The 18,586-nt window shown below is 41.6% G+C and overlaps 1 protein-coding gene across 2 annotated transcripts in view; it reads left to right on the top strand.

The window, feature by feature from the left end:
• Positions 1 to 637: 637 nt before the first annotated feature.
• Positions 638 to 18,586, top strand: part of LOC117725092 (zinc finger protein 120-like) — a 49,237-nt gene continuing 31,288 nt past the window's right edge. For both annotated transcript variants that reach the window (XM_034525063.3, XM_076917695.1), the window contains exon 1: positions 638 to 766. In XM_034525063.3, coding sequence (XP_034380954.3) covers positions 764 to 766 — 3 coding nt within the window. In that variant the 5' untranslated portion in view covers positions 638 to 763. The remainder of the gene's footprint in view (positions 767 to 18,586) is intronic.

Raw genomic sequence — 18,586 nt, forward strand, 5'->3', positions numbered from 1 at the left:
AGCCATGCCCTGTAACAGGTGGGGACTGAGTAGAGCTGGGAGAACCTGCAAGTCCCATCAGCTTTGGTGTGTTAAATGTATGCATGTCAGCAGCTTGTTTCAGCTCTGAATCCCGACAGCCACAAAACAAAACTCTTGTTTCCCAAAGTGTCTCTCTAATGGTTACTATCCTGGGCACCCTTCTACATGTGGGACAGACTGATAACTCCACTGCAAGTTGAGGAATGGGCTGTGCAAGCTATCCACCTTGATTCCAGAGTAAGAAGGGAAAGAGCCTATTGAGTACTGTGAGGGGATCTCTGGCTGAAGTCAGGACCTGTGAGCACAGGGTCACTGCCCACAAAGGGGAGGAGCGGGCAGCACAGCAGCGGTAGGTGGAGTCCTCCCTGGGGCTGGCGGGGCAGACAGATGGGTAAGCCATTGGAGGACAAGCACTAGTGCTACTGAAACGTCAATCCTTGCAGATCTTGAAACCTAAACGAAGATTCCTGCAGATCTTGAAAACGTCTGGCCCTGGACTGGAATTCTGGGCCAGGAACATTTCTACACTGTGTCCCTTAAGAACACTCTAACGCTAAGGGAGGTGCTCATGTCACTCAAAACTCACTGGCCAATCAGAGCCTTCAGGCGGACCTGCCAGTCAGAAAAAGAGGCGGATTTTTCCGGGTGCCCTGAGGCAGGCTTTAATGTTTTGGTATGACTTGCTTTCTGTTTTACCGCGGGATGCTATGAAGGCCGCTCAGTCAAGCTCCGAAGTTGTGACATGGTGAGCACAGGGTCACTGCCAACAACCGGGAGGAGCCGGGAGCTGAGCATCGGGAGCTGATGTGTTTATTTCCTCCGGGACAGGGTGGGAACCCGTGGGCAAATGCGGCCGCCTGGGAGGACCTAGCCGCTCGCTGGACCCAGCAGTAGCCACTGAATAACTTCTCTGTAGGGGCTGCATGTGCCCAGAACATTTGGAAAAGTGGCTTGTATTTAGAAACATCCTTGGCTTGATGCCAAATCCAGAGAGCTCTGGTTTCTACAAGTTCTGTTCTTAGCATTTAACATTAAGGTGTAGGATCCTTTAGGAGTTGATTTTGTGAAGGCTGTAAAAGGCATCTCATGTGCTGGGTAGACATTTAGTATCAAGCTGGGATGTAGAAGAGTAGAATTGATGACATAAAGGATTTACTAATGCTTAGGAGATGGTAAGTCACACCAAGTAGAACTTAGCCTGTAAAACACTCCATAGATCCGTGTATGCTAACCAGGCCTGTTAGAGGTTAGGATGCTAAGATACACATGTTTGTTCACCAGGATTGTCCAGAAAAATGGCTCTAAACCATAACAAGGGAAACAACCCTGATTTACAACCAGCCACTAGGCCCATCCCCATATCAAAGAACAGGCCTCTAACAAGCTGTTCAATGGGGCCTTACAGGATCACAACCAACAGTAAGGCCTGGTGTGCCATAAAGGTTTGGTTTCCTTCTTGAGAAAAGCATAGTTCTGCCTTATGGGCAAGATGACACCAGGTGACAACCGTTTGAAAAGGTTTATAAAAAACAAAAAAAAACATGGTTGTGTTGAGTGCTAGTCTGGGGCCTAGTCCTTGGGAGCTCTCCCTGAGGCCCTGGGTATAGATATAAAACAGAGCCCTTCTCTAATACCAGGAATATGCTTAGGAAAGCTGATAATGGCCTGGGGCCAGGGCCTTTGGGAGGGGTTCCTACAGATTCTGGGAACACAACTCTTCCCACCATTTGGGGTTTTGGTAATCAGTCCCAAGGCCACTATAGGCTTGGTCAGGAATGAGTTTGAGATACTCTGAGTTCCCCTTGTGCAGGACTGTTTGATTAGACTCCTCCTGAGTGTGTCCTATTGTGTGATGCTTCTGCTGACTTCACAGTTTCTTCATTTGTTTCCTTCCATTTCCCCCGTGTAAGTAGAATACAAGATGGTATTCTTCTTAAGAAGCTAACTGAGCATAAGAAATAGCTTGTGCACGACCTTGAGCCTCCTGTGTATGGCTTCCATGCCTCAGCAGGGTGGGAAATCTGCCAACAGACCCTGACCCAGATGTCTAGCAGGCAGATCTTCCCCTTACCCCTCCACCTCCTTCTCTCTCTCTCTGCTTCAGAGAAACAGGGGTACACTTTTACTCTGCTTTTAGAAACAGGAAAATGCCTCCCAACATTTCCTTTTGTTTCTTCCTTGACCACAGCTACTAAAAAGCCACAAGCCACCTTCCTAAAAGACCAACAACCCTCTACCCTGCCTCCCGGGGTCCTTGTATTTATGTACCTTCCAGAAAGTTGCAGAATTCCAGATGTCACACCAACACAGAAATATGTACCTGGCAAAAACATGCTTCTGCTAGAGCATGAGGCAAACCATGGTTGGTGGCTGCAGACAGCCAGAAGCAGCCTGACATCCCTACACCTGGGATTAAAATGAAAGCACATTCTTATAATTATATTTCTCTGTCTTCTAACGAAACCACAATTTCAGAATTCTCAAAAATATCACTACAAACCAGAATTGAATACAAGCTATTATCAAGAGATTTTTTATATTAATCTTTCAATTGTGTATAGAGTGAGTTCTTTCTTGCTTTCCTCTTGGTTAAACTTTCTGCATCCTTAAATAAGAGGGATATATCATAATAGAGTTTTAAAATTACTCACTTGAGTCATGTAATTAACTGTCAGTTGCACATCAGGAAAAGCGATTTACATTTGGAGCATGGTTTCTACCTTCAGATCAGAACAGGAGGAACAGTTTACTGTGTACACTTCAGGGTAAAACAGGATAGGCAATAGCTAGATTGTGGACTAAAATTTAAGGGAGTTAGCAGCAGGGGTCACCTTTGTGAAGGAAGACCTGCTTCAGGCAGGGTGGTGATTTTGTTATTTTGCAGCATGTATTCATTCATGGATATAAATGAAAACAGACCAGATGGGTGGGTGTACGATTTAGGGAGGTTTGTGTTGAGCCAATGAATATTGAATTCTAATTAGGGGACTGTCCTATGGAGTTATGTACAATCGTTGTTGACATAGTTAAGTCAGCTCAGAGGGTTGAGACACCAGGCCTTTGGCTGTAGCTATGTGTGTCAGGTTACAGGTCTCAGCAGGTAACAGAACAAGGGAGTTAAGGTAAAACAGTATCCTATTAATGCTGTGGACCTGGCTGTCAGGTTTCCCAGCATCCCTCAGTCCCTACCTGTCACAGGGTATGGCTGGCATACCCACCCTCTAGCTTAGGGATCGGGGTGCCCTTCTCCTAGCCGCTCTTCCTTATGTTATTCAACCACTTTGGGTACCTGGTCTTTTTCATCTGTCATGTACCCTCCGGGCCTCTTAGTCTGGCTCCCCCTTCTCCTTTTCACCCTTTTCTTCACAGGGCTCAGGGTCATGTCCACTCTGGGCTCTCCCAGAGGCCCTGCCCTGGCTATGCTCTCCCTTTTATCTATAACAAACTTTCTACTCCACCAAACCTAGGAGCAGCCATGTCCTTTCCTTTTCGTTTCTATTTTTCATTTACCTTCCATTTACTGTTCCTTGTTGTCAAATTCATGGCCACTCTTTGCTTTATTGTGGTTATTGCTTGATTTGGCTGAAGTTGAGCTACAGGACTTCCCAGCTGTGAGGTAGAGGTGGCTGCACTAGACATTCAGTGTGTAATGGTATGTGCACACAAAGGACCTGGGCCATAGGAAGCTGGGTTGCTTATAATATCACTGTCCAGTGTACACACACAAGTATTGCTTTTGGTGTGCAATGGGAAGACAGATTTCAAAACTGAAGTTCTGCTAAGTGTTTTAGTTAGGATAGATGACAGAGGTTCTGGTTAGTCAACAAAATGGTGGACTGAGTATAAGGACTATCTTGTACCTCACTGGTACAAATTGGCATAATTATGCTCTAATTGTATTTTGAGAGAAAAGTTTCATTTTAACAGGAAGGGTTATATGTAGGAGGAACTAAGGTGGGAGGAGTATGAAGAGGAAGAAAGGAGCAAGAAGAGGAGGAGAAGAAGGAGAGGAGAAGCTAGGTGATGAGAGAGAGAAAGAGGGGGGAGACAGGGAGGCAGATGTTCATGTATCTCCTCCAGTCAAAGATAGTTGATATATCTAGGTTGGGTAGTGGGTTACACCTCTGATTGAGCAATAGCAAACTTATAAAGCCTTTGATTAACATTTTTTTTTTAAAAAAATGTATAAGTGCAAAAAGGAAAAGGGGGCATGGGATAGGGGTTTTCTAAGGTGGGGGGGGATGGGGAAAGGGGATGGCATCTGACGTGTAAATAAAATATTCAATTTTAAAAAAAGTTAAAAGTCAAAAAAAAAAAAAAAAAAAAAAACCTGAAGTTCTGGTTTCTAGACGTTCTGAACATTGCGTTGCAAATTCAGTTTTGTGTGATAAAGTTTACAAATAATTTAGAAACTGGTAGAGAAGACGTGATGATCACCCTCCAGTAATAGTTGATTAGAATCCTCTTAACTTCCCACTACCAGCAACCACAATGGTGTGATTCATGGAAATTCAGTTCCAGGGTTCAAAAGGAGTGTCTGAGTTGCAGAGGTTGATCAGGTGTGCAGGTGGGTAAGGCAGATTCCACATCATGTGCCATAATCCACATGCCAGGAAGCAGACATTAAATTTTTCTTCAGGATTAAATGGTGCATGAGCTCAGTGGGGCTTGGTTTGTGTGAGATCACAAGGAGGCATTGGGGTGGGGGGCTCATCCAAAGCCCACCTTTCTGCTCACCTCCATACAGAGAGAGCTCTAGAGCCTGGGGCCTTTCTGTTAGGAAGTGAGTTCAGTACTGGCTGGAGGGTCAGAAAAATTAACAGTTTAGGGGTCACTTTGAGATATTTTTGTGGGAGTTGTAAAGTCCTATGGTTTTTAAATTTATATTTAGATGACATTGGTCAAGTTTATAGAGTTTCTGCCTGAGTTTCCTTGGATCTTTCTATTAAAACTTGACTATAATTTGGGGCTTATGTTCTTGGCTTTTTTTTCTGCATCTCCTTACTCTTTCACAGATACTGTAAATCTTTTCATTGTTGTAGCTCCGTGATAAGTATGGATGGAATTCACATTGTGCCAAAATATGAACTATCTCTTCATAATCCTACTGACAATTCTGAGTTGTTTTTTTTTTCCACATGGCAAATAGCTTTGCAATAGGGTTTTCTGTTTTATATTGTTAAGCATTTTCTTTAGATTGTTTTGAATTTATACTCCAAATTTAACATACCTAACATCCTTTTTTCTCTCTCTCTCTCTCTTTCTTTCTTTCTTTCTTTCTTTCTTTCTTTCTTTCTTTCTTTCTTTTTTTAAAAGACATCACCTTAATGGTGTTGAGAGTTGTATAAATGGGTAAAAGATATTCTACATAATTATTCATTTAGAAAACTATAGTAAGTGTGTGAAACTGAAACTGATGGGAAATAATAATCTATACCCAAGGAATCCCATTGTACCAAGTTCTCATGAAAATGATAGAATTACCATGGAACCTAGCAATCTTCTCAGTATATTTTGTGTGCAGTTGAAATTACTTTTTTATTTTAATTTTTCATATTGGATATTTTATTTATTTATAATACAGATGTCATCCTTTTCCCCATTTCCCCTCCCTAGAACCCCCATCCCATACCCCCTTCTACTTTATGCTTTTTATACCATTTTGATTACATGCATGTATTAACATCAGTTCTAGGTTGAGGGTCTAGCAATACGATAGATGCAAATAGTTGAGGAATAAGCAATACAATAAACACAAAGAGTGAAAGAAAAAGCAAGGCATTAAACCCAGTTACGTGAACACTCCTGTGATCACTATTTCTAAAGGCTTATCAGGATGACCAAAGTATCTGAGCCTACTTCCCTATCCTAGCCCAAGGTCATTTTCACGTCTAAAGCCTACTTCCTTGTTCTAGCCTAATATTTAGATTCTTACCTGACATTAGTTCTTCGTTGTAGCCTACGATTTAGACTCCTACCTGAAATTTCTTCTTTGTTCTAGTCTAATGTCAGATTCCTACTTGAAGCCTACTTCCTTGTTCTTGGCCAATGTCATATTCCTGCCAAGCAGCCCCTTTCCTTGTCCTTGGCCCATGTCAGCTTCTTGTCAAGCAGCCGGAAAGGCTCTCCACCTCTCCCTACTTTTTATTTTGTTAACAAGACTGAGCCTGTCTTAGGTCATTCTGACAAGGATGCCTTCCTTACCCATCATGGAATATGCATTATCAAAGGCAATGCATTTCTGTCTTAGTTTGGTAAGGCTCTGTGCAGAATCTTACCCATCCTTGACTTGCCAGCTTGTTAATTTAATAACTCTGACTTGGGGTCCTTTTTCAAGTTTGAGCCATGTACTTTGGCTGCCAGCATGTTGATGTTGTTAAAGATAAGCTTAACACATTGGGCAGGAATAAAAGTATTCACAGGACAAGAAGGGTTAGCCTGATCAAGCTAGATATGCCATTCCTGAGGTTTGTCCAAAATGGAAATATTGAGCTCAGGCCATGGATAATTTTATCGGCATTATCTGCAGCATCAAAGGTCAACAGAGCAGCATTCTTTAAATTCATAATCTCACTATGGAAAGTTAACATACCCAGAGAGGTGTTAGGGTTATGCCAACTATCCTACAGGTGTCTTTAAACTTTTTTCTAATTATAATGACAATCATTGTGAATTTCAAAAGTAACACTACTCCAATGTTATTTGTCATAACACTTGGGATGGCTCCTAACTCTTGAACCCTGAACCTCCTTCAGATAATTTGAATGGGTTATAGAGCATCATTCGTTATTCCAGATAGCTATATAAATCCTTTTGTATACCCAACACATTAGTAACATTTTTTGCTAGATGGTTAACAAAAATAGTTGTCTTAACTCCTTGTGTTAATGCTATTGCAGAAGCAGTGGTGCTAACAATTAATGGAATTAAAGCTGTTATACCAGCAATAATCAAGCCTGCTACCTTCTTGCTTCTGCTTAAAGCCTAACTCACTTCTTCCAGCATTTTCAAGCTTTTTTCAGAGAATCAAAGTTTTCTAATACTCAGGGCAGTGAGACGAAATCTGGTTGATAGACCCCCCATAACAGAAATGCCAGGTTCAACACACTAACATAGTTGGAAATCATACAGTCAATGCAACTTACAATAAATGCTGTAGAAGAGACAAAACCAATTTTAGCTTGACAATTAAAAGAGCTTTAAAACATGCACTAACCCTTGTTTGAAATCCAGATCCTGTCCCAACATTATCTCTCGCTATCTTAACATCATAGCGAGCTTCAGCTAGCTTCCAAATATGTCTCTGACAAAGTCCAGATCCAGTCTTCTAAACATAGACTGTTATTTCCCATATTGGATTGATTTCTAGACCAGTACATGATTGAGTCCTAATAGCTGGGCACCTTTAAGAAGAATACAAAAGATATAGTTTCTCTTTTCGATTCTCTATCCCACAAGGTCTAAAAACTTGAGGCAAGGCAGCTTGTCCCATCTGGGATATAGTCAAGCAAAGGTGGGTCAGGAACATATGTCCAATACAGCTCCCCAGTCACCCTTGTCAGGGCACTCAGCAAGCTCACAGGTCAGCATCATTCTTTGTCTCTGCAACAATATGTCTCACCAATCTTTTTAAAGTTCCATGGGCCACTTCCACAATACCTTGTCCTTGAGCATTATATAAAATCCCCGTAATAAATTGTTGACAAAAAGTCTTGACTGCTCAACTACAATCGCCAGACCCATTATCTGTTTTTTTAATTGGATATTTTACTTATTTACCTTTCAATGTTATCTCCTCTCCCACCCACCCCCAAAACCCCTTATCGCATCCCCCCTCCTCTTATTTCTATGCTCCCACCATCCTCCCATTCCCACCTCTCAGCTCTCAAATTCCCCCAAACTAGGGAATCCAAAATTTTAGGCACCAAGGCCCTCCACTTCCACTGATGCCTGAGAAGGCTACCCTCAACCTATACAGGTGGAGCCATGAGTCCCTCCCTTTGTGTTCTCAGGATGGAGGTTTTAGAATGGCTATTCCAGCTTGTTTCTTAGGACCATTTGCTTGAAAACTTGTTTTCCAGCCTTTTAATCTAAGGTAGTGTCTGTCTTTGTCACTGAGGTGGGTTTCTTGTATGCAGCAAAATGCTGGGTCCTGTTTAAGTATCCAGTCCGTTAGCCTATGTCTTTTTATTGGGGAATTGAGTCCATTGATGTTAAGAGATATTAAGGAGAGGAGATTGTTGTTTCTTGTTATTTTTGTTATTAGTGGTGGCATTGTTTGTGTCGCTATCTTCTTTTCCTTAGATTTGTTGGATGAGGATTACTTTCTTGCTCTTTCTAGGGTATAATTTCCCTCCGTGTATTGGAGCTTTCCCGCTATTATCCTTTGTAGTGCTGGGTTTGTGGAAAGATATTATGTAAATTTGGTTTTGTCATGGAATATCTTGGTTTCTCTATCTATGGTAATTGAGAGTTTTTCTGGGTATAGTAGCCTGGGCTAGCATTTGTGTTCTCTTAGGGTCTGTATGACATCTGTCCAGCATCTTCTTGCTTTTATAGTATCTGATGAGAAGTCTAGTATAATTCTGATAGGTCTGCCTTTATATGTTACTTGGCCTTTTTCCCTTACTGCATTTAATATTCTTTCTTTGTTTTGTGCACTTGGTGTTTTGATTATTATGTGACGGGAGGTATTTCTTTTCTGGTCTAGTCTATTTGGCATTCTGTAGGCTTCTTGTATGTTTATGGGCATCTTGTTCTTTAGGTTAGGGAAGTTTTCTTCTATAATTTTGTTGAAGATACTTATTGGCCCTTTAAGTTGGGACTCTTCACTCTCTTCTATACCTATTATCCTTAGGTTTGGTCTTCTCACTGTGTCCTGGATTCCCTGAATGTTTTGTGTTAAGAAGTTTTTTCATTTTGCGTTTTCTTTGACAGTTGTGTCAATATTTTCTATGGTATCTTCTGCACCTGAGATTCTCTTTTCTATCTCTTGTATTCTGTCAGTGATGCTTGTGTCTATGACTCCTGATTTCTTTCCTAGGTTTTCTATCTCCAGCGTAGTCTCCCTTTGAGATTTCTTTATTGTTTCTACTTCCATTTTTATGTCCTGGATGGTTTTGTTCAATTCCTTCACCTGTTTGGCTGTGTTTTCTTTTAATTCTTTAAGGGATTTTTGTGTTTCCTCTTTAAGGGCTTCTACCTGTTTACCTGTGTTCTCCTCAATTTCTTTCAGAGTGTTATTTATGTCCTTCTTAAAGTTCTCTATCATTGTCATTAGAAGTGATTTTAAATCTGAATCTTGCTTTCCTGGTGATATGGGGAATTCAGGACTTTCTAGTACGGGAGAACTAGGTTCTGATGATGCCAAGTACCCTGGGTTGCTGATGCTGATGTTCTTGAGCTTGCCTTTTGCCATCTGGATCTCCTTAGTGCTACCTGCCCTGTCTCTGATTGGAGCCTGTCTTTCCTATTATCTTGGTTGTGTCAGAACTGTGTGGGGTAGGTATTGCTACTGTGGATAGAGCTAAGGCCCAAGATCTGCTCTGTGCTTAGGCACAGACTAGAAGGAACCAGTGTTCCAGACCAGAAGTGAATTCCTGGGTCCTAGTGGGTACCAGTTACTCCCTGTTTGGAGCGGGTGATGTTGTCTCCTTACCTAAGATACTGCCCAGGTTAAAGCTCCTCGGAGCCCTGCTTCCTCTGAGTTTTGTGAGATTGAGTGCAGAGCTGCTGCTGGGATCTTCTCAGTGCTCAGGCCCAGACCAGAAGGAGAAATTACTTTTAAGAAGTACTACAATTCTCATGTTCATTGCAATTGTATTCATGTTGGCCTAATTATGAGAATAACCTCAATGCTGATTTGTTGAGGACAAGCTGGGTGCCTCAGGAGGACCTTGTGCTAAAGGAATGCAGACAATAGCAATGGTTAAAGGTTTAAGTACTGTAAAGACTCTCACAGCCAGTGCTGTATTGGTCATAATACAGCATGTAATTACAGCTTAAGCAGTGTCAACCCACTTCTTTCTCCCATCTGATTTTAATCTTTAGTGTACTCGTATTGTCAGAAAATGTAAGAACTGCAGCCATCTTGTCTACATTACAGGTAGCAATAGAAAACTAAGGGCAGAAAGCACAGAATTTAGCTGAAGCAATCTCCTTCAAAAGGTTTTTTCCAATGTTCTTTTAGAACATTTTGTGGGAAAGAGAAGTGAAATATTAAGCTTTCTGTAGCAAGAGTTGTTACAGATGAGAAACAAATGTTTTATTATAGTATAGTGTAAAATTTCAGAGAGTGTCTGTATTTGGAGAGCTTTCTGCCAATTAGTTATACTGCATGAAAAAGTAAAAATGAGGCTAAGAAACAGACTGACCGTTTTGAATATTATAAATACTGACAATAAATTACAGGTGAACAAACATGTAATAGTTTTAGATAAGAGATTTATGTCTTTGTTTTCTCTGGATTAAGTTACCTATTTTAGATGGTAACACTTTCATTTTTGCTTTGGAGAATGTGTTTAAACATTTAACATTTTTATACATCAGTTTCCTTATGCATAATGTATAATTAATGTAGGAATTTTGTATAACATCACATATTTATTTCTATTATTTGAATGGTTGTTCAAACATTTGTTTTTCTTAACAACCAGGAGTATTCCTTTGGAATGAAATGAGCAGAAATCTCTGTAATTCCACATTCCAAACTAGTGAAACCTAGCATAAGCTTTTGTTTCCTACATGATCTATATTTCGCATTGCTGAGAGCAAAACTTCTGATTTCACAGATAGACTGGGCCCAAGATGAGCTTGTCATGAACTCCTGTGTTGCAGGTTATTTGGTCACATTGTGAACCCTAAGACTGTCTAATTTACTTTAAAAAGAAAAAAAAAGGGCCGGGCAGTGGTGGCGCACGCCTTTAATCCCAGCACTTGGGAGGCAGAGGCAGGCTGATTTCTGAGTTCGAGGCCAGCCTGGTCTACCGAGTGAGTTCCAGGACAGCCAAGCCTACACAGAGAGACCCTGTCTCAAAAAACCAAAAAAAAAAAAAAAAAAAAAAAAAAAAAAAAAAAAAAAAAAAAAAGAGAGAAAGAAAGAAAGAAAGAAAGAAAGAAAGAAAGAAAGAAAGAAAAAAAGGAGGGGGAAGGGCTGTTTCTAATTGTGGTATGGCTCAGCCCTTAGTACACACCTTTGCTCCCAAACGATGAAGGTAAAGTTAGTTTTAGAAGGAAGCACTCAGGTTTGAAAGTGATGTCTAATTGACAAAATGATGAATCAGAGAAAGATCTGACAGAATAGGATCTGCCCAGCTCTCAAGAGAAGAGAGAGGGAGGAGAGGCAACATAAGAGGAGGGTGACAGGGGAAGGCAGTTTTACCTGGAGAGTTTTATGGAAACAGGCTAAAGAGGGAACAAGCTAGACACAGGTGAAGATAGAATGATCCAGAGAATGAGAATGTGCCACAAGATGAGAACAGGTTGCTGGAGTTCACTTGAGACCAATGGCAGCACTTCAGTCTGAAGTGAAAGAAGCCAGTTGGAATCAGTTGGCATGAAGAGGAATTTGAGCCAGAACAGCTGAGTTTAGCAGCAGGCAAGAGTTCAGAAAGACAAAGAAAGGGTGAGTTTATTCAGCAGTTAAGTCCTAGGTGCCCAAAACATTCTAGACCTAGATAAGATAGTCAGGAATATAGAAGCTTCCAGAACTAGGTCTAGGTTATCAGAAAGAGGAAGTAAGGCGCCTATATGAAATTTTTACACTCCTGTGTGAGGGTCATCCTCTACAAAAACAGCAAATTGTATCTGTCACAATCATGCTATCCCTGTTTTCACTATTTTGCTTTTTTTGCTCATTATCACTTCCCTTTTTTTTGCACTTTCCTTTAAGCAATATTGAATAAATTTTTTAATTTTTGTTTTGGATACTTTCTTTATTTACATTTCAATTGTTTTCCCATTTCCAGGTCTCCTTTTCAGAAAAGCTCTATCCCATTTGCCCTCCCCTGCCTCTGTGAGGGTGCTTCCCCCCCCCCCACTACAGTCTTCCCACCCTGGCATTACCCTACACCAGGGCATTGGGCATGCTCAGGTGATCTGGTCAGTTCAGGTCAGTCAACAGAGTCTAGCATGAGAGAGAGTGGGGATGGAGGGGCAAGAGATGAGAAAATTGGAAAGAAGACAGAAAGTCTGATCAAGTCCCCTTTATTGAAAGGAAATCCTGGGTATTTATAGGCACAAGCAGAGGAACACAGCTGAAGACAATTTACCACGTGTGCCTTGCAGCTGTGGGCACTAAACAACAAAACAAGGTATGTGAGAAAAACAAAATGTTTATCAGAGTGTGCTCAGCTGTTGTGGACTGTTGAAAAACAAGTCTCTTGTCAGGGTATACGGCCTGAGATGGCTGCAAAGATGATAGCCGCTTTCTACTAGGAGTTGGCTCCCAACATGTAGGCCCAAGGGCAGCTCCTCCCACCGACATCCACCAAGGTCATCCTCTGCCCCATATGTGGCCAGAGCCATGGGTTCCTCCATGTGCACACTTTGGTTGGTGGTCCAGTCCCCTGGAGCTCCAGAGGGTCTGGCTGATTGATTCTGTTGCTTCCTCATGTGGCTGCAAACTCCTGCAACTCCTTTAGTCCTTTCTCCAACCCCTCCATCTGGGACCCCACACTCAGTCCAGTGGTTGGCTGTGAGCATCTACCTCTGTATTTATCAGACTCTGGCAAAGCCTCTCAGCAGATAGCTATATCAGGCTCCTGTCAACAAGCACTTCCTGGCATCCATAATAGCATCCAGGTTTTGTGACTGGCTATGGGATGGATCCCCAGGTGGAACAGTCTCTAGATGGCCTTTCCTTCTGTCTCTGCTCCACACTTTATCTCCATATTTCCTCCTGTGAGTTTTTGGTTCCCCCGTCTAAGAAGCACTGAAGCATCCACACTTTGGTCTTCCTTCTTCTTGGGCTTCATATGGTCTGTGAATTGAATCTTGGGTATTCTGAGCTTCTAGGCTAATATGCACTTATTAGGAGTGCATACCATGTGTGTTCTTTTGTGACTGGGTTAGCTCACTTAAAATGATATTTTCAAGTTCCATCCATTTGCCTAAGAATTTCATGAAGTCATTATTTTTAATAGCTGAGTAGTATTCCATTTTGTAAATGTACCACATTTTCAGTATCCATTCCTCTGTTGAGGGACATCTGGGTTGTTTTCAGCTTCTGGCTATTATAAATATTATAAATATGAACATAGTGGAACATGTGTCCTTATTACATGTTGGAGCATGTTCTGAGTATATGCCCAGTAGTAGTATAGGTGCCTCCTCAGGTAGACTATGTCCAGTTTTCTGAAGAACCTCCAGACTCATTTCCTGAGTGGTTGTACCTGCTTACAATCCCACCAGCAATGCAGGAGTGTTCCTCTTTCTCCACATCCTCACAAGCATCTGCTGTCACCTGAGTTTTTGATCTTAGTCATTCTGACTGGTGTGAGGTGGAATCTCAGGGTTGTTTTGATTTGCATTTCCCTGATGACTAAGGATGTTGAACATTTCTTTATGTGCGTCTTGGCCATTCGAGTTTCCTCAGTTGAAAATTCTCTGTTTAGCTCTGTTCCTCATTTTTTCAGTAGGGTTATTTGGTTCTCTGGAGTCTACCTTCTAGAGTTCTTTGTATATATTGGATATTAGCCCTCTATTGGATGTAAGATTGGTAAAGATCTTTTCCCAATCTGTTGGTTGCTGTTTTCTCCTATTGACAGTGTCTTTTGCTTTACAGAAGCTTTGCAATTTTGAGGTCTATTTGCTGATTCTTGATCTTAGGACCATAAGCCATTGGTGTTCTGTTCAAGAACCATTTCCCTGTACCCATGTGTTCAAGTCTTTTCCCCACTTTCACTTCTATTAAATTCAGTGTATCTGGTTTTATGTAGAGGTCCTTGATCCACTTGAACTTGAGCTTTGTACAGGGAGTTAAGAATGGATCAATTTGCATTCTTCTACATGTTGACCATCAGTTGAACTAACACCATTTGCTGAAAATGCTGTCTACTGATGGTTTTAGCTCCTTTGTCAAAGATCAAGTGACCATAGGTGTTTGGGTTCATTTCTTCAATTCTATTCCATTGATCTACCTGCCTGTCTCTGTACCAACACCATGCAGTTTTTATCGATACTTTGCTCTGTAGTACAGCTTGAGATCAAGGATGGTAATTCCTCCAGAAGTTCATTGATTAATGAGAATAGTTCTCCTATTTTTGGGTTTTTTGTTATTCCAAATAAATTTGAAAATTGCTCTTTCTACCTCTATGAAGAATTGAGCTGGAATCTTGATGGGGACTGCATTGAATTTGTAGATTTCTTTTGGTGAGATGACCATTTTTACTATATTAAACCTGCCATTCCATGAGCATGGGAGATCTTTCCATCTTCTGAGGTCTTCTTTGGTTTCTTTCTTCAGAGACTTGGAAGTTCTTCTTGTACAGATCTTTCACTTGCTTGGTTAGATTCACACCAAGATATTTTATACTGTCTGTGACTATTGAGAAGGGTGTTATTTCCCTAATTTCTTAGCCCGTTTATCCTTTGAGTAGAGGAAGGCTACTGATTTGTTTGAATTAATTTTATATTCAGCCAGTTTGCTGAAGTTGTTTATCAGTTGTAGGAGTTCTCTGGTGGAATTTTTGGGGTCACTGAAGTAAACAATCATGTCATCTACAAATAGTGATATTTTGACTTCTTCCTTTATAATCTGTATCCCTTTGATCTCCTTTTGTCCTCTAATTGCTCTAGCTAGAACTTCAATAACTATATTGAATAGATAGGGAGAGAATGGGCAGCCTTGCCTAGTTCCTGATTTTAGTGGGATTGCTTCAAGTTTGAATTAAGTTTTTAATTGAAGATAGATTCTTCTTTCATACAATGTATCCTGACCACTGTTTGCCCTCCCTACACTCCTCCTAGCTACCCCCCCCATCCTACCTATTCTCCTCTCCCCAAGATCCAACCTCATCCCTGTTTCCACTTAAGAAAGGAGCAGACCTCCAAAAGAAAACAGTCAAACAGGACAAAACAAGATAGAAAAAGACAAGGTGAAAGCCTTCATTTTGAGGCTGGACAAGACAGTCTGATAGGAGGAAAAGTGTCTCAAGTTCAAGCACATGAATCAGAATTACACCTACTCCCAATGTTAGGAGCAAAACACTAAAAGCTAAGCATAAAAACACTAAGCTAACAGCCATAATGTATCAGCAGACAACCTGGCACAGATCCATGCTGGCACCATGCTTGCCATTTTTGTCTCTGTAAGGTTCCTAGAAATCCAGTCAGTGTTAGTTATGGGTTCTTTCTCATATCAAGTGCCTCAAGTTAAACCAAACACCACCATTAAAGTCATGTTTAAAAAACAAAAGATGCAAAATTTAAGGTCATGGACTCTTCCTCTGTGATTTCAGTTCAGCACTGTTGCAGCAGTTGTTATATATTTGACAGAGTTAGAGCCCCAGTGAGGGAGGACACTGAGAGAGCATTGCATAAACCTGACAGAATGAAGCCTGAGTTGCACTTTGAGACCACAGGATGTTGAGATACCTAAGCTATGAGACACCTGCCATGGAGAGCTGCATGTAGGGAGTGGAAGTAACTAAACCAAGAGACAGATGAGGAGTTGCAGGGAGAGGGCCATGTAAGTCTTTAGAAACGAAGGCCCCATGTGTATGACACAGAGCTACAGGATTTGGTGTGTGGCCTGCTGGGTTTCTTGATTTACTCCAATCCTGTGAGGAGCCGTATTCGCCATTACAAGATGGCGCAGGCTTCTGCTTCCTGGTTCTTCACGGAAGCTTTACTTGAGAATGCACCTGCGCATGGCGTGAAAACCGAGTATGACAATTGGATGAAAGATTTGAGCCAATGAGGGATCTGCACGTCTCACAAAGCTTTATTTAAGCAGCGGGCTTTCTGAGCTCGGCGTCCTTCCCTCCACCTCACCATATTGAAGAGCTGTTCAATAAATGCTGTCAGAAGAATCCTGAGTGTGGCGTTCTCCTTATCGGCGAGGTAGCACGCTACAAATGGAACCGAAACCCGGGATGAAGCCGAACATCTCGGGGTTTTGACCAGTCACGAAGGACCCTGTTGGCTCGCAGAGGATTCAGAACTGACGGTGTGGAGAGTCTAGACGCTTTTCTGCATGAGAGCTCCAGTAAGCGGGATACAGTGGAAGACACCCTGCGCTGGAGAACCAGTCAACTGACGGAGCTGGCTGAATTCGGAAATGAAACAAAGGTGATTGCATAGTAACAAAAACGGGGCAAGAAATAAGTAAATAGAAACAGATAAAAAAGGTTTTAAAGATGCAAGGAGTAAATTACAGGCTGCTCTGAGTCAAGAGAGCCAAACAGATAAATAAATAAAGGTTATAGTAACGAAAATGGAGCAAGAAATAAGTGAGTAAAAACAGATGAAAAAGGCTTTACAGACGCAAGGAATAAATAGAAGGCTGCTCTAGACAGAGAGCTAAGCAGAATGATAATGTTAATTGATTTAACTTTCAAAATGGGTGTGATTCTGAGTTATATAGTTATATTTTTCTGGATAAAAACTCAATGTAAAGGTTTTTCTGGTTACTGGCTTAAGGAAAGGCTAATTTGGAAAAAAAGGTTTTTCTATGAGTTTTCTGAAGAGGTCATTAAGGTAGTAGTTATGTCTTCCAGAATTATATGGATCAGACATGACAGAGGTAGGCCTCCAGACACTAGATTTCAGAGAATCAAAATAATTATCTTGATACTAAACCTTGTTTTGAGATTTGTATATTGAAGAATACACAGCTTTGGAGAATGAATCTTATCACCTGCATGTTCACTGATGCCCTGGACTTCAGCTGGATGCAGTTAAGACAGACTTCAGATGCTTTCAATTTACCCTTCCCCTCATCCCTCTTCTAATATCTCAACACCCATGTTCAGCTTGACTCGCTTGGATTTCTCCCTGACCCAGGGATTCTCCTCGTGGATCTCTTCGGTCTTTTCTTACTTTAAGGAATGGGTGGGGGTAGGGTTATTTGGCTGCATGATTTTTGGGGGAGTGCTGCTTACCCTCTGGTTGCTCTGCAAATTCAAACAACAACATCAAAAGGATAAGGTGGTGATCACGCAAGCATTGCTTGCCGTGGAGCAGGGAACATCCCCTCAAGCCTGGTTGAATCTGCTTAAACAATGAGACACCATCACTTAACAGGATATCCTGAGGGCTCGTGTTCCCATTGCACCAGGTATCCTAGTGGTGGTCCTCCACACTTCCCGGGGCTCAGGTTCCCATTGCACGGGATAAAAGGTGTGGAGGGTCTCGTACTGTTTAACTGCCTTGAACGCCTATCGGTAGAACGGTGGGCTAGATCGGCAACCTAACAGCCCTCGATTGTTGTTGCAGTTTAATAAGGAAGGGGGAGATGTGAGGAGCCGCATTCGCCATTACAAGATGGCGCAGGCTTCTGCTTCCTGGTTCTTCACGGAAGCTTTACTTGAGAATGCGCCTGCGCATGGCGCGAAAACCGAGTATGACAATTGGATGAAAGATTTGAGCCAATGAGGGATCTGCACGTCTCACAAAGCTTTATTTAAGCAGCGGGCTTTCTGAGCTCGGCGTCCTTCCCCTTTTCTCCATCTTGAAGAGCTGTTCAATAAATGCTGTCAGAAGAATCCTGAGTGTGGCGTTCTCCTTATCGGCGAGGTAGCGCGTCGCACAATCCCCCCTCACTATGTACACATTCCTCTCTATTGGAATGGAAGGGGTATTCTGTTCCATTGTATGTTAGAAATATATAACTTGATTTCTGATTTTATAAGATGGGACAACCAAGAGATTGTCTTGAGTTTCAAGAGACTTTGGGTATTCAGAGAGCTTACAGGCTGCTGCAGACTAGAAGGATCATTGAAGATAAACTGAATGCATTTTCATCGTAGATAACTATGAACCTATAGAGACCAGGGTCAGAATGTAGTTGATTGAATCAAAAAGGCTCCCAGATAATGTGATATCTTTGAACACTTGTCTCTCCATTGTGCCTTTCCTTGGTGGGTAGGGATTATAAAGTTAGGGTCCATGAATCACTGAAGGAAGACCCCAGCGTCAAGTAGCGTGCAAAAACAAACATGGTTTTATTCTGCATAATTCTAGCATGCAGGGATCTACCATTCGCTAGGATGGAGACAGATATGTAAATTTTGCAAGCTCAATTTAAAGCCAATTAGGAGAATTTCAGAGAGCAGTAGGTGACATTTATCCTGATTGGTTGACTCAATTTCCAGGAGTATGGGTAGCTTTGAGACTGGTCAAGATTCTGGGAAATTTGGGGGACTTTCCTGAACCATTACTGATTAACTATTCTTGGATCATGGCTGGGGGCCAAGGCAGCTCCTGGAAGCTCCTGATTGGCTGCCTGTGAGGGTTGGTTTTTCAGGAATTGACTTGTTTGGACTTTTTGAAATGACAGAGGTAAATCTTAGTATTCAGTTTCTTTCTAAGATGACTTGGTAATTACATTAGAACTTCTGGGTCA

This window comes from Arvicanthis niloticus, chromosome 21 (genome assembly GCF_011762505.2).
Source record: "Arvicanthis niloticus isolate mArvNil1 chromosome 21, mArvNil1.pat.X, whole genome shotgun sequence".
Taxonomy (NCBI): domain Eukaryota; kingdom Metazoa; phylum Chordata; class Mammalia; order Rodentia; family Muridae; genus Arvicanthis; species Arvicanthis niloticus.